General features: G+C 47.9%; 1 protein-coding gene across 3 annotated transcripts in view; it reads right to left on the bottom strand.

Moving 5' to 3' along the window:
- The window catches only part of LOC147110357 (cytochrome P450 3A9-like), a 65871-nt gene that overhangs the window by 12915 nt on the left and 36871 nt on the right, over positions 1-16085 (bottom strand). For 2 of the 3 annotated variants that reach the window (XM_086000287.1, XM_086000289.1), the window contains exons 9-12: positions 15250-15343; positions 13597-13757; positions 12974-13200; positions 11155-11317 (exon numbers count right to left, since the gene is read on the bottom strand). In XM_086000287.1, the coding sequence (XP_085856413.1) occupies positions 11155-11317; positions 12974-13200; positions 13597-13757; positions 15250-15343 (645 nt within the window). Of the gene's footprint in view, positions 1-6200; positions 10946-11154; positions 11318-12973; positions 13201-13596; positions 13758-15249; positions 15344-16085 lie in introns of those variants that run through there. The other variant, XM_086000288.1, reaches the window with a different exon arrangement.

The raw sequence follows: 16085 nt of genomic DNA, 5'->3' as shown, positions 1-16085 counted from the left end.
AGCACATGGCTGCCCGTGATGCAAGGGATGAACTTATCCTGGCTAAATTTGCATAGGTTGCCCATGTGGCACATGTCCTTGGCTCCAGCCTAGGACATCATTGACAATGGACCTGACTCTCTGGTCTCCTTTCACTCAGGCCACCAACCTGACAACGCAAGTGTGGCAGATGCCGCAACGTGGAGCTGCCTAAGGTGAAAGAACAGATGCCATAACGCCAACATTTTGGCTTCAAATCCTTTTAATGCTTTCCAACAGGGATGGCATTTCATCAATACGCATAAACATTCTCCCAATCTGCACACAGACCTGGAGCTTATATCCCTTGCCAGCTGTACCCACAGAGGTTTCTTTGGCAGGCCTCTTCCTCCCAGATGAGTGGAAGAGCACCTCCATGTTAGCTGTCACCCCCTCAAACAACCTTTGCAGCGCCTCATCCGAGAGCCTCGGGGAGGCCCTTGCCTTGGAATTGGACATAGTGGTTTCTCAAAATATGTTGCAGGTGGTAAAGTGCTGTCAACAGAGGTGAGTTTCAGTCACAAAACACTAATTGACCGAGGGCATCCCACACCTCTGAAATCAAGTGGCCAATCATGGGAAAACCGCAATTTTTTGAAAACTATCAGTGGAGGCGGGTTTCAAACCCACCCAAACCGAAACCCGCCTCCATCTCGCCTCCAGTGAGAAAATCGCCCCAAAGTATTTCTTTAATTTCTCTGGCATTTCCTTATTCCCCATTATAATTTCTCCTGTCTCAGCCTGTAAGGGACCCACATTTACTTTTGCTAATCTTTTCCTTTTTACATACCAAACCTATAGCCTAGCCTTAATGATCAGTAAAGTGATGGAAGGTGTTGTGAACAGTGCTATCAAGTGGCACTTACTCATCAACAACCTGCTCAATTCTAGTTCCACCAGGACCACTCGGCTCCAGACCTCATTACACCCTTGGCCCAAACATGGACAAAAGAGCTGAATTCCAGAGGTGAGGTGAGAGTGACTGCCCTCGACATCAAGGCAGTATTTGACCAAGTGTGGCAGGAAGGAACCCTAGTAAAACTGAAGTCAATGGGGATCAACAACAACTTGTATTTATATAGCATCTTTAACATAGCAAAACGTCCCAAGGTGCTTCACAGGAGTATTATAAGACAAAAAATTTGACGCCAAACCACATAAGGATAAATTAGGGCAGGTTGGTCAAAGAGGTAGGTTGTAAGGAGCGTCTTAAAGGAGGAAAGAGAGGTAGTAAGGCGGAGAGGTTTAGGCAGGGAATTCCAGAGCTTAGGGCCTAGGCAACAGAAGGCACGGCCACCAAAGGTTGAGCGATTAAAAACAGGGTTGCTCAAGAGGGCAGAATTAGAGGAGCGCAGATATCTCGGGGGGTTGTGGGGCTGAAGGAGATTACAGAGATAGGGAGGGGCGAGGCCATGGAGGGATTTGAAAACAAGAATGAGAATTTTGAAATCGAGGCGCTGCTTAATCGGGAGCCAGTGTAGGTCAGCGAGCACAGGGGTGATGGGTGAACGGGACTTGGTGCAAGTTAGGACACGGGCAGCCAAGTTTTGGATCACCTCAAGTTTACAAAGGGTAGAATGTGGGAGGCCAGCCAGGAGTGCATTGGAATAGTCAAGTCTAGAGGTAGCAAAGGCATGGATGAGCGTTTCAGCAGTGGATGAACTGAGGCAAGGGTGGGGACAGGTGATGTTATGGAGGTGGAAATAGGCGGTCTTAGTTATGCTGCGGATGTGTGGTCGGAAGCTCATTTCAGGGTCAAATATGACAACAAGGTTGCGAACAGTGTGGTTCAGCCTCAGACAGATGTTCGGGAGAGGGGTGGAATCAGTGGCGAGGGAACGGAGTTTGTGGCGGGGACCCAAAACAATGGCTTCGGTCTTCGCAATATTTAATTGGAGAAAATTTCTGCTCCTCCAGAACTGTATGTTGGACAAGCAGTGTGTCAATTTAGAGACCATGGAGGGGTCGAGAGAAGAGATAGTGAGGTAAAGCTGGGTGTCGTCAGCGTACATCAGGGGGTCATACATAGCACAAAAGAAGATGGTTGTGATTGTTGGAGGCCAATCATCTCAGACCCAGGATATCGCTGCAGGAGTTTCTCAGGGTAGTGTCTTCAGCTGCTTCATCAATGACGTTCATTCCATCATAAGGTCAGAAGTGGCGATGTTTGCTGATGATTGCATAGTGTTTAGTTCCATTTGCAACTCCTCAGATAATGAAGCACTCCATGCCCGCATGCAGAAAGACCTGGACAACATCCAGGGTTGGGCTGATAAGTGGCAAGTAACATTCGCGCCGCAGAAGTGCCAGGCAATGATTATCTGCAACAAGCGAGAGTCTAACCACCTCCCCATGACATTCAATGGCATTACCATCACCGAATTACCCACCAGCAACATCCTGGGGGTTACCATTGACCAGGAACTTAACTGGACCACCCACAATACTGTGGCTACAAGAACAGGTCAGAGGCTGGGTATTCTGTGGCAAGTGACTCACCTCCTGACTCCCAAAGCCTTTCCAGCACCCAAAGTCTGGAGTGTGATGGAATACTCTCCTCTTGCCTGGATGAGTGCAGCTCCAACAACACTCAAGCACTTCAACACCATCCCAGGACAAAGCAGTCCGCTTGATCATAACCCCATCCACCACCTTAAACGTTCACTCCCTCCACCACCGGCGCACCTTGGCTGCAGTGTGTACCATCTACAAGATGCACTGCAGAAACTCGCCCAAGCTTCTTCAACAGCACCTCCCAAACCCACGACCTCTACCACCTAAAAGGACAAGGGCAGCAGGTGCATGGCAATATCACCACCTCCAAGTTCTCCTCCAAGTCACACACCACCCGGACTTGAAAATGTAATGCCGTTCATTCATCATCGCTAGGTCAAAATCCTGGAACTCCCTGCCTAACAGCACTATGGGAGTACCCTCACCACACAGACTGCTGTGGTTCAAGGCAGCAGCTCACCACCACCTTCTCAAAGGCAATTGGGGATGGGCAATAAATACTGGCCTTGCCAGCAACACCCACATCCCAGGAACCCATCCCACCCCCAACCCGCCTCCATGCCAATGTCCCAGGAGGCGGGTATCCGACCTGTGCTGGGAGCTGCCTCCCAGAGGCGGGAAGGGGATTAGTGCCAATTAACTGCCTGTTAACAGGTAGTTAACAGGTAGTTTTTTGCCTAATCCCTATTTTTAGCCCTGAAGTGTGGGCTGTCCGACGGCTCCGAACCACGCCAAGTTAGCGAGGCGGACCGTCGGTCTGCAGGGGTTGGAGGGGTTGAGATGTCCGTTGTGCAGGTGAGTGATGGGTGCATGTGTGCAGAGGTAAGTGTGTGAGGTAAGTGTAAGTTTTACTTACCTTTACTTTCTCCTGTAGGCTTCCTTCCTTCAGTTCTCGAGAGTCCCTCCGCTCACCGGCACAGAAAGCAGAATGGCCAGTGAACTGTCAAAAGCTGCAGCCTCTGCTTTCTGGTCTGGAGAGCTCTCTAACGGAGTCTGAGTAGAAGGACTCAAGTTAGAAGACAGATTGTCAGTGTTTGACAGCTTCACAGAGCTTTTGACAGATGAAATGTCAATCGCTGACGTCACTAGTAACCAGGTGTCCCTTAATTGGCCTGCTGAGTCCGCTGGGAATAGGTCAATCAAGGGAAAATAGCATGGGTTGGCCACAAGTCGATGGAGGCGGGACTACAACCCAAAAAGTGGGAGTCCCGCCTCCAAAAGCTCCCCATTGACAAAATCTAGCCCTTTGCCTCTACTACCTTACCCATAGACCACTCCATGTATTGGTCACTATGGGGTAGACCTTGACTTTGTGGGATAGTGTAAAACAGGCGATAGCGAGTCAGCAGCTGTTTATTGAAGTCAATGGAAATTTATTGAAGTCAATAGAAATAAAATCGGAAGAGATGTAAAATGGGCTGCCGACTCGCTAGGATCCGTTTTACATTATCGCACTAAGTCAAAGATCTACCCCTATGTGTGAAGAAAACCTTCCTGACACCAGTCCTGAACATGCCTTTTACACATTTGTATCTAAATCTCCTTATGCTACAGCTGTGTTTTGTAATTAACTTTTCTATTCTGCTTAGAAATTTGTACACTCGTGTAAAGTCCCCTCTTATTTACCTCCTTTCATGATTTGACATACATGAAGCCATTTTTGTCTGTGTTAGATTATTGTCTTTGTTGGGTTCCTTATTGCTGGCCAAAATACACAAATGGGCTTAATGACCGTTATTAATAGCTGCTTTCTGCAAGCTGCATGGGAATTTACTTTACAGTCCGGGTAATACTCACACCTCAGGGCAAGGTAGGGATATGGGTCATTCTGGAAGTCCCTTGGTATGCATAGTTTGATTGTATGCTTTATACCTGGATGGGGACCCCTCTAGCACGCTACGTAAAGTGTCTTGCACTTATTAAGGAATCAAACTCTGCCCTTCAATTCTAAGCATCCTGGGGTGGTAGTTTGATTGCTAACTTGGTCTGGAGTGAAGAAATGTTGGGTTTGTGGGGGAGCAGGGCTGATGATTCTTTGTGGGGCATTTGACAGATAACTCTCAAGAAACTCGATTTATAGTGGATTCATAGTTGACTATGCGGGTTCTGCTCAGCACTCAATCTGAAGCCAGAAGAGAAGCTGAGCTAAATCTAACTCCATAGTAGCATTTCACCATGTAGGAAGTGAGTGGCCGTATTTCGAAGATTATGTTAAGAGGCATCAGATGAGAAACATCTTTGTTGTTTTTGGCATTTTGAGGAGGATAGTATAAAGTTTGCAACTATTGGTCCAACATTACAGCAGTGACTGCACTTCAAAAAGTACTTCATTGGCTGTAAAGTGCTTTGGGACATCCTGAGGTCTTGAAAGGCGCTATGTAAAGACAAATCTTTCGTTCTTTTTACTGTAAGTTGCTGTTTGTACTGAGTACTGCTCAGTTACCTGTATATAGCCTAAGCTTCAGTCTGTTACAGTGCATAATCATCCACCTACCAAAGATGAGGGCATCACGTGGTACTGCATGATATTTTCCAGTGTGCTAGAATACAGTGGCACAGGCTCTCTGTTCAATCCCTGGGACTCGCTGCATTTACCTAGGTATTGAGGAGGTAAAGACACACTGCGGTTCATAGGGGCCCAAGGTCCACATATGGGAGTGGTCATTGATGCGGAGCCCAAGTAGCACATCTAGTGTAAAAACCCAAGAACGTAACAGACCTCTCTTATTCATCTCAACAACAACTTGTATTTATATAGCGGCTTTAACGTAGTAAAACGACCCAAGGTACTTCACAGGAGTGCCATAAAACAAAATTTGACATCGAACCACATAAGCGGAAATTAGGTCAGCTGACCAAAAGCTTGGACAAAGAGGTAGGTTTTAAGGAGCATCTTAAAAGGAGAGATAGAGAGGCGGAAAAGTTTAGGGAGGCAATTCCAGAGCTTAGGGCCTAGGCAGCTGAAGCCACGGCCACTAATGGTGGAGCGATTAAAATCAGGGATGCGCAAGGGAAAAGCACAAGCAGAGAATGCTGGAAATACACAGCAGAACCATCAGCATCTGAAGAGAGAAAAGATAGTTCGGGTATGTGGACCCTTCTTGGGATGGAGTACCATGCTTTGATCAGACCCTACCTTGAGTACTGTCCAATTCTGGTTGCTGAGACGCAAGGGAGACGAAGTACTGGAGGTAAAGCAGTGAAGAGTCACAACATGGCTGAGTCTAGTGTCTGAGTAATGACAGAAAACCGGTGTCCTGGACAATATTTATCAGTCATTCAACATCACTAAAACAGATGATCTAATCATTAACACATTGCTGTTTGTGGGAGCTTGCTGTGCGTAAATTGACTGCCACATTTCCTACATTACAACAGTGACTACACTTCAAAATTACCTCATTGGCTGTAAAGCTCTTTGGGACATTTGGTGATTGTGAAAGGCGCTATAGAAATGCAAGTCTTTCTTTTTCTTTATTAATCTTGGTTGGTAGCACAAAACTGGCAATAGTGAATTAGCGGCCCAGTTTACACTCCACCCAATTTCGTTTGGGTGAGAGAGCGAGAAAGAAATTGCCAGTTGGCCACAAGTTTAACAGCCAACCCAAACTTGCACTGCCCAAATTTATAAATCAGTTGGTTGAGACACAAGTAGACGAAACAGGATGTTGTACTCAATGATTTTATATTTATTTGATTTTATTTATACAGGCAATGTTGCTTATAAAGCCATTAAAATATATATACTTAGTTTAAGAAATCATTTACAGATACATTTTCTATAGAAAGCATTTAATATTTTGGAATAACAGATGATTCATTTCAATATCCAAGTTTTAAAAAATTACACTTTTTGCAATATTCTATTGATCAGACATTAAGGGCTCGATTTTGTCATTGGGGCAGGCTGGGGTCGTGTCATCCGCTTTTCGTGTTAGCCACCAGATTCCAAATCGATGTGGGAGAATTGTGTGATTTTCACCTAATTGGGCAATTGAGTTCCAGCGTGTGGGAACCCATGGCCCAATTTGTTTTTTCAGTTTGAAACTCGCCTCCGATGACGTCATCATTGCTGCTGCATTTAAGGTCTGCAAGAAGCCTTGCATTTTCTGCAGACTGCCAACCTTTTGGCCTTTGCAACGAGAGGGACCTGGAGGCAAAATGAGCAGCGGAAGACCTAAGTCTGCTCTCAGATTTGATGATGTCGCCCTGCAAGCTTTGGTGGAGGGAGCAAGAGTTAATAAGGAGGTGCTCTTCCCTTCTTCAGGGAGGAAGAAGCCTCCCCAGCAGACGAAGGCTGTGTGGATCCAGGTGGCCCAGGAGGTCAACTCGTTGTCGCTGATCCACAGAACCTGGCTTCAGTGCAAGAAGAGGTTTCATGACCTTCTGCGCACTGGAAAAGTGAGTATGACTTTCATCCTCAATCTGATCCCCATTGCCTCTCCTCACCAGCACTCAGCTTTAGCAACCTCTTCCTCCACATCCCACTTGTCACTGACATCCCTGCATCCTTACCCATTCCCTCTCTCTCTATGGTCACATTCACCTAACTATTCGACTATGCAGCCCTCACACTCCCTATCGATGTGATGCTATGAAAACAACTTACAAAAAACAGGAGGGCCCTTGGTCTTGCCACCTCACTCCATCTTTGTCTCCTTCTAAGCATCTATGCTATGGATTCTCTACACTCACTCCTTCATTCTCACTCAACCTCCACTTGTCTCCCTCATTGCAGGAAACGAGAGCTCACAAGAGGGAAAGAGCGAGGACAGGAGGAGGGCCACTCTCAGTAGCCCACCTCACCCCTTGGGAGGAGGCGGTCCTGGAGATCGTGGGAGTCGAGGACGATGCGCAAGTGAGGGACGGAAAGACGGGTGCATCAGAGAAAGCTGGTGACAGAATAGTTTTTCATCTCTCTCATTGACATTGCATGAGTCGCTGATAATGATTCTGAAGCTCTAGCAGATGGGCTTATGATCATCTGCAATATGCAATGCTCATGTAACCTTGGCCTCACATCTCTGACTCTTTGCTTTACTTCCCCACAGGACCATCGCAAGCACCCGTCTCCACTATCCCGGGGGAACAGCCTGAGCCTCCAGACTCCTCAGGAGGAAGCTGCAACCGGAGGGCGCAGCGTCAGCAGAATTCAGCCAACCCAGCACCGATACTCACACCTCGGTGGGACCATCGCGAGATAGATTAGTGTTGTCACCTGGTGTATCACAGCTCACAAGTGAGCATCAGCAGATTGTGGAGACAGGGACAGCAGTGGAGAGTCCTAGGGCACAGGACTCTCCCAGCTCGGCTCAGCTGCATGTCGACCCTCTGCCTCTGGGTCCATCCAGAAGAATAGCGGTGCTGGAGTCTCTGGCAAGTTTTGTCTCTAGGGTAGCTGCGAGTGTGGAGCGAATGGAGGAGTCCATCGCTAACATGAGCGGAGCCTTTGTGGAGGCGTTGGCGCATGAAGGCAGCACCAGTAGAGGAGAGTACGCCATGGAGGAGCTAAGTCGCCAGTGTGTAGAAAACATGTTGAGTGTTCAGAATAGACTGACATCTCTGGAGGAGCGATGGTCAGCTATTGAACAGAGAAACCAGAGCTTCATGGAAGTCCTTCCGAGTAGGACTGCCAGTGCAGATATGGGTCCCCATGGCCCCCCTGATGTGCAGCAAGGTGCTCTCAAGTCACTTGCAAGCACTGAAGTGGACCTGACTCATGAGAGGGATGTTGGTGGCAGAGAACAAGGAAGTGGGGGCTCCTCTCCAAGCGCTCACACCTCCATGCCACTGCCAAGTCCTCAGTCAGAGCCCCACCAGAGTCCCCACCCAACTGAGATCGGCATCTCAACCCCTGCACAGCCGCAGGAGCAGCAGACTGTTGCTGAGCCCTCACAGGCTCGTAACCCCAGAGGACGCCCGCCAAAGGTGTCGAGACACAAGCAGCAAGAAAGTGAGCAAGGGGCCTCCACATCTGCTGATGCCAAGGGGGAACCACCACATAGGAGCATGCATAAGAGAAAGATACTGCACAAATAGTCACAAGGGTAGTCACTTGGGTGAAATGTGATGTTTAATGTTGAAAAGCCATCAGTTGGTTATTGTAAATAAAAATTCTGATGGCAACTGTTGCAGTTGTGGCGTGTGTCATTTCGCTAATGGGACTTCCACATTGAGGGCTCAGTATTACTTGCAATTGTCAGTATAGTGGTCAGAGTGCTAGGAATCCGCTGGTTCTTGGCCATTGTCGATGCTCTGGCAAGAAGCTGCGAGGCAAAAGTGCTTCATTGGCTAGGCTAAGCAAATCTGGCCAAGATGAGTGCGTTCCTTGCATCCCGGGCAGCAATGTTCTCGCGTACTGCTGCCGCTGGTTGATGGGCCTCTGCAAGATGTTCGTTTTTGCTCTCCTCCTCCTCCTCATCTGAGGAGCCACTTGGTCCTCAGGAATCTGCAAGCCACGACGCTGTGCCATGTTGTGAAGTGCACAGCAAACCACAACGATTCTGGAGACCCTGGCTGCTGAGTACTGCAGGGCTCCACCGGATCTATCTAGGTATCTGAAGCGCATCTTCAGCAAGCTGATGGTTTGCTCGATTATGGATCTGGTGGAAATGTGGCTGTAGTTGTAGCTCTCCTCAGCTTCGTTGGATGGGCTCCTCAACGGCGTCATTAGCCATGTCTTCAGGGGATAGCCCTGGTCTCCAAGTAGCCATCCAAAAAGTTGGTCTGGCGTACTGAAGAGCGGAGACACACTAGACTGGCGTAGTATGAAGGAGTCATGGCAACTGCCAGGGTACTTGGCACAAACATGCAAAATTTCCTTCTTGTGGTCACACACCAGCTACACGTTGAGGGAGTGGAAGCCCTTGCGGTTGACAAAAATACCTGGATTGCGATGGGGTGCCTTAAGGGCCACATGTGTGCAGTCAACGACGCCCTGTACTCTTGGAAAGCCTGCCAGATTAGGAAATTCAACCGCACGCGTAGTTACACTTGCTTGATCCTTGGAGAAATGGATGTGATTGTGCACGATGGCAAAGAAGGCATCAGTTACCTGCGTGATGCAAGTGTGTGCGTCTGCCTGGGAGATGCCGCTGATGTCTGCTGCTGATCCCTGGAATGAGCCTGAGGCGAAAAAGTTGAGTGCGGTGGTGACTTTGACGGCCACTGGTAAGGGGTGTCCACCTGCTCCTCTGGGCTCCAGGTCTTGCTGCACCATTGCGCAGGTGTCACCCACTACCTCTCGTGAAAGTTGGAGCCGCCTTTGGCACTGCTGCTCAGTTATGCTGAGGTAACTGATCCTCTGTCTGTAGACCCTGTTTGGGGGTATCTTCTACGCTGACAGGCTTCCATGCGCTGGCGCCTTCAGGCCTGTTCAGCTTCAGGTGGGCGAGCAGCAGCTTGGCGCTCCTGTTGTTGCTGGTGCTGCTGTTGTTCATGGTTCTGCTAATGCCGCGGCTGGTCTTCGTCCGAATCTGATGTCCGGGAGGAAAGGAAATAAATGGCTCCCATGCTTCTGGTGTATGCCTCAGTTGAGGAAGCACTCAGTCAAGATGGAGAGAGGGGTTTCCCAGGAGGTCACACTGGAGATAGGTGTCAAGCTCCAAACTTCCACAGCTATGGTTATGCCTGCTGAAAGTTCCCCCAGACCTGAGACAAAGTTCTGCCACCTGCAAATGATGACTGATCAAATCTCCTATTTAATGGTGGAGCTGCAGCTGATAGTTAGCAACCCAATTGTGCTACCGCCAGGTTTCACCGTCGTGTTTCAGAGGAGGCGTGCATCACATGGGAAGTGTTAAAATCAGAAAGGCCTCTCAAAATGGGATTATAGAGGCAATTCAGTGGTTGTTAAAGGTCTTAAGGGCCTATCCCACCTCTTGGAGGCGGGATGGAGATGGGATCAGAAACCACGCATTTGGGAAAATTGCTTGGAGGCGGGGTCGGGCCCGCCCGCCATTTTTTTTGCAATTTTAACACCCCACATGCCTCCATTCCCGCCTCCTCGGGCCTGGCAAAATCGAGCTCTAATAGTCAGTTGGCAGATTTTTTCCTATTGAACAATCACTATTAATAGTATGCCTCTAGAACATGAGGTGACTCTCTTAACATTCAGACAGTCTTAGCTAGTGGAGATAGATCATGGATGCTTATCACTGTATCCTTATTGTTTCCCAAGTCCTAATGCAGGATCCTATATATTTTGATTGAGTTTCCATATATTTTCATTTACTGAGCGGTGCAAGATCCTAATTATCTTTGTTTTGAGATGTACACGCTCCTGTATATTTTCACAGTTCCGCATGGTCCATGTGCTTTATTCCTTTGAATCAGCATTCACTCGCGGCACAAATTTCAGGATTATGGGTTTTTTAGGTTGCATGGGTCCTTTCACATCCAGTTCTAATGGGATCTGGAATAGAAAGAGCAACGGTGATATTCAGCCAACAGGAAGGTTCAACTAGAGAGATGGATGGTTCTGTTACATCTCATTATCTATCCATCAGCTATCATTCCATAATTCCCTCCCCACTGTATTCGCTTCAAAAATCAAAAATCTCAATGCCACTTCACAACATTTAAGCACACCTTCAAATAATTCCTATATTCCAGAATTCTCACCGGTGTCTCCTTGCACAACACAAGAGTCATGTGTTGCAAGAGTGAAGCTAGCGCCATCTTCATCACGAGTTGTGCAAATCGCATCCCAATGCAGTTCCGAGGGCCCATCCCGAATGGCAGGTAGACACAAGGGTTCCGAGACTCCCTTTCCTCTTTACTGAACCTAATTATATTGGCAGAGGCAAAACAAGTGAAATAGATCATTGTCAAATTCGGTTAGAAATAGTATGCATTTATTTATGAGAGAGATGAATGGAGAATACAACACTTAGAAACTGTAATCCTGTTTTTTGTCCCAGCCACTCCTTCACTAATGCTTCTTGCGGTGTCGTTCCACAGCCACTGGGGGCCAATCTTGATGAGTGAGCCCAGACCATGGAGTGTTGGCAGGCTCATCAACTGTGGAGAGCAGCAGCACAGCCAAGGTTGATCCTGTCCTCAGTTGACATCCAATTGTGTGCAGATCTATCATAAAAAGCCAAACTGGGTGCTTTGCATGTCATAAGACGGCAACTTGCATATTGAAAGAGGCCGACCACCTGAACAGGCAGGTGCTTCAGCCGCCCAGCGATGAGCACCTCTGAAAGTGGCCGCAGCCCGATTGTTGTTGTAAACGGGACGTTAAGTCTACCAAACCCATTACTGCCCCGTTCACGCCGATTGCAATTTAAAAAAAAAAAACCTCCTCACTGTTCTCATTCACTGAGTCATCAGGGGAGCCAGCCTCGCTTCAGCATGAAGTGTAATTTAGAAAGGTGACAACATGTCTTTAAGGTAATGGAGGAGATTTGGGAACACAGCCATGTCATGTTACAGATTAGACTCCTATTCAGCAAACACTGAAACAAAGTAAACTGGGTGCCATACTGGAGCCAATGATGGTATTTAGGTTTGGGGACTGAATGATCGATTGCTATTTTTAGCGATCACTTCTACGGGTTAATCCATGCTCATGCGATACCCATCAATGCCGCTTCCTGTAACTCTGCACAACAGAGCAGAGGGGGTTGATAGAAGTCCAAATTGAGCTCTTCAACTTTGAAAATCACACTGATTTCCAGGACAAATGATTATTCGCAGTAATTGCCAATCAACGGGCAGCACGGTGGCATAGTGGTTAGCACCGTTGCCTCACAGCGCCAGGGACCCGGGTTCAAATCCGGCCTCGGGTGACTGTCTGTGTGGAGTTTGCACATTCTCCCCGTGTTTGCGTGGGTTTCCTCTGGGTGCTCCGGTTTCCTCCCACAGTCCAAAGATGTGCGGGTTAGGTTGATTGGCCATGATAAAAATTGGCCCTTACTGTTAGGGGGGATTAAATATGTGGGGTTACGGGGATAGGGCTTGGGTGGGATGGCTGTCGGTGTAGGGACCGGGTGCTAGGGTTTGAATGATCAGCCATGATCTCGTTGAATGGCGGAGCAGACTCGAAGGGCCGAATGGCCTACTCCTGCTCCTAGTTTCTATGTTTCTAAAATATATCTCCGTCTCTATCTAGTTCACAACATCAATTTCTGTCATTCGGTTGAATGTGAAATCAAGGTTGTATGGAACACTTGGAAAAGAGGATCTAGAAGGAAGTAGAAATTAAAATCGGTGCTTTGGTCATGAGATTTGTTTTTACAAAATAGTTAGGGATGAGTAAGGCCATTTGCCCCATCCCAATCCATCTACTCAGTAAGATCCTAAAGTACCTCCCATTGCAGATTCCAATTGTTTCTTAAAATGGTCCAGGGTTTTTGTCTCTACTATTCCAAGAGTTCTATTCCATACAGGGGGTTGGGGTGGTGGGGCGGTAAACACAAATCCCATTGCTACGTACCTTTCAGGTCTGAACTCCTCAGGCTCCGGCCAGTATGCTGGATCACGGTGCAGGACATAGGCAGGCACCATGACAATGGTCCCCTTTGGAATGGTCAGCCCGTTGAGCTGGACATCTTTCTTGCACACTCTGTCTATACGGGGTGCAGGAGGGTACAGTCGCAGGGTTTCAGATATCACCATTTCCAAGTACTCCAACTGCATCACCACTTCATATGTGGGAGGAGCCTTCACACAGAAACACACTTTTAGCAACGGAAAGGGACATTCCAGAAAGTTATATTTTGTTATAGGGCAGGAGATTGCATCGCCAGCATGGACTCAGGAAATGATCCCTATCGGTAAACCCCAGCTCTCTCGCCATCAGCCATGGCTCAGCTGGTAGCACTTTCACCTCAGTCAGAAGGCTGTGGTTTCAAATCCCACACCCGAGACTTGAGCACAATTATCCAGGCTGAAACTCCAGGGCAGTAGCAAGGGAGTGCTGTACTGTCGGAGGTGCCATCTTTCATGTGAGACATTAAACAGAGGCCCCTCTCGGTTGGATGTAAAACATTCCATGGCACAATTTTGAAGTTCAAGGTAGTTCTCCCTGGTCACTATTTATCTTTCTCAAGGACTCACTTTGTTGGGAAATGCCTCATCTATTTCCTGCTGCAGTTTCTTTTGTGCGTCCGGGTGCATAGCCAGATTGTACGCCACATATGCCAAAGTATTGCTGGTGGTCTCGAACCCGGCAAAGATAAAGGTAATGGCCTGTGCCAGAATCTCCGTGTCAGTCAGAGCTGCAGAGAATTGGAAGAATCAGAATTTGTACTGCAAACCTCACCTTACAACATAGAAGCTTAAAATGTTGGGTTTTTAATGCAAATATTTCAGAAAACATTTATTGGCCCAGAACTTGGTGTCGGGGGCTTGCCGCGCGTGCAAGCCCCCGATCTGCACTCACCCTGCGCGCTGACATCTGAAGCCCGGGCCTGCTTGCATTTCCTGTCACAGGCCCGGTTCAGATGTCAGCGCGCAGTGCTTACCTGATCCAGTGGCGTAGTTAGTGCGATGTGCCGGCTGGGATCAGGTGAGCACTGTACAACCAATCAGGGGGAGGGGAAGGTTCATTCATGAGTTTGAGAGTAAGAACTGTCAAACTCATGAAAATTACGGGGGCCCAAAACACTATTTAAACTTTAAATAAAAATTTAAAAAACATCCCAATCATTAAATTAAGTATAAATAAGTTTAAAAAAATAATTTAAACAATATTTTTTTTTTTGAAAAAAATAAATTTTTAATAAAAAGGGTCTAAAACTAAACTTACCTTATTGTAGATTCTTTAAAATAATAAACCTGTGGAAAAAATTTTTCTAAATTGCACTAAAACACCACTTACCTGTAAAAATAAATACGTTTGCTTTTTACAAGCGTAAAGACCGGAGGCCTTCAGACATGCGCAAATCCCCCAAAACACAGGAAATCCAAGACGCACGCGCTGCCCCCTACAGCGCACGCGCTAGCCTCTTCACCTCTTGGGTTAGAGGAGAGGAAATGCCGCTGTGCATGCTGAAAACCGGCATTTCCTCCGGCCAGACGCGCGAGTACCCCTTCCGTACTCACGCGTTTGGGGAGGAATTACTGCCCCATTATTATTACAGCTACTTAAAAATGCAATGCCACAGATAATTAAACATTTCCAATAACCGTGCCTGGAGTATTAAATTAGGCACGTACTAAAATCATTGAATATATACCCAGCACAATAGGTGGAATAGATTACTAGCTAGAGTTTAGTAAGAGGACACTACAAGTGAAATGGCAGTTCAAATCTACTTTCTAATGCTTGTGTAAATCACCACTTTTATGCTTTTGCAGAATAGAAAATATGAACATTTCTAAAAGCATCAAGGGACAGTCAGCGTTGAAAGGGTTAATGTGCAGGTAGTGCTCACTGGAACTCCAGTGCACAGCCACACAAGGGTGATTAATGTGTGTCTGCGATTTCTCTGCACTACCCAGTTCCCAATCTCAGACCCATGACTGTGGGGAATCACGGTCCAGAAACTGGGCAATTCCCAGTAGGGCGAGAGGAAACAAATCCCAGCAGGAGTTAGGCCTCCCCAGACTGTTCTCACAGAACCCCCTCACTATTAGTTTTACAGCAGGTCACATGTCCAAACTGTCAGCCAGGTAGGGTATGGGGAGACCAGAGAGATAGACAGGGAGCATTAACTTCAGGGACAGAAACAAGGATGAAGGGAAGGAGAGGTTTTCCACTGATGGTACCTTTGTATGTTGAATTGCCGACTCCATTCTGCTTCTCGGGGCGGATGTTGGTCGTTTGAGAATCAACCATCAGCTGCAGAAAATCCACCCGATCCTAAGAGTTAAACCAGAGCCAGGTGAGGACTCGGCTACGATTGCTCAAAACCAAATTTTTAGGATTAAAGTCATAGGGCCCGATTTTCTGGCTGCCGTCGGGCGGCTTTTCATGCGGCCAGGGGCCGAAAAAGCAGGTCGGGACCCCCCCCTGCCTGATTCCCCGCCCCGTCCGACTTTCGGGCCGCTGTTTCCCCGCACCCCGCTTCAATCCCGGCCGCCGCTGGCGGGACTGGTCGTCGGCACACTAATTACCAATAATTACCTCGTTGAGGTAGATTTTCCGGGGCCGTTGCGACTTTGGGGCTTTCCCCACATGAAACCCGCCTGCGGGGAATCCCGCTGCGGAGACCTGGCGTGAAGCTTGCCGGCTTGCTAGCTGTCAGCCGCAGGTCAGTGGAGATGCTGCGATTTAAAAGGGACAGCACTTGTATGTTGAAGGACCTTGTTGCTGAAGGCTTGGGGCTACTTCTTCAAGGCTTAGGCACAGCTGTGGAAGGTTGGAGCCTCACACACTTCTCCAATGTGATCTCCTGGGAAGCCCCTCTCGCCACCCTCACTGAGCGCTTCCTCAGCGGAGGCATCTACGAGAAGCATGGGACGTCTTTTTTTCCTTCCCTTCTTGCCATTAGAGAATCTCCAGCAGCAGAGGCGGCAGCAGCAGAACCAGGAACAGCATGATGAGCACCAGCAGCACCAGGCTGCTGCTCACTCACCTGAAGCTGCACAGGCCAGAAGGGGCC

The sequence above is a fragment of the Somniosus microcephalus genome, chromosome 11 (assembly GCF_052327205.1).
Source record: "Somniosus microcephalus isolate GS21.2 chromosome 11, FLI_Smic_1.0, whole genome shotgun sequence".
NCBI lineage: Eukaryota > Metazoa > Chordata > Chondrichthyes > Squaliformes > Somniosidae > Somniosus > Somniosus microcephalus.
Note: the sequence above shows the minus strand (reverse complement) of the source record. Positions and strands in the feature narration are given on the sequence as shown.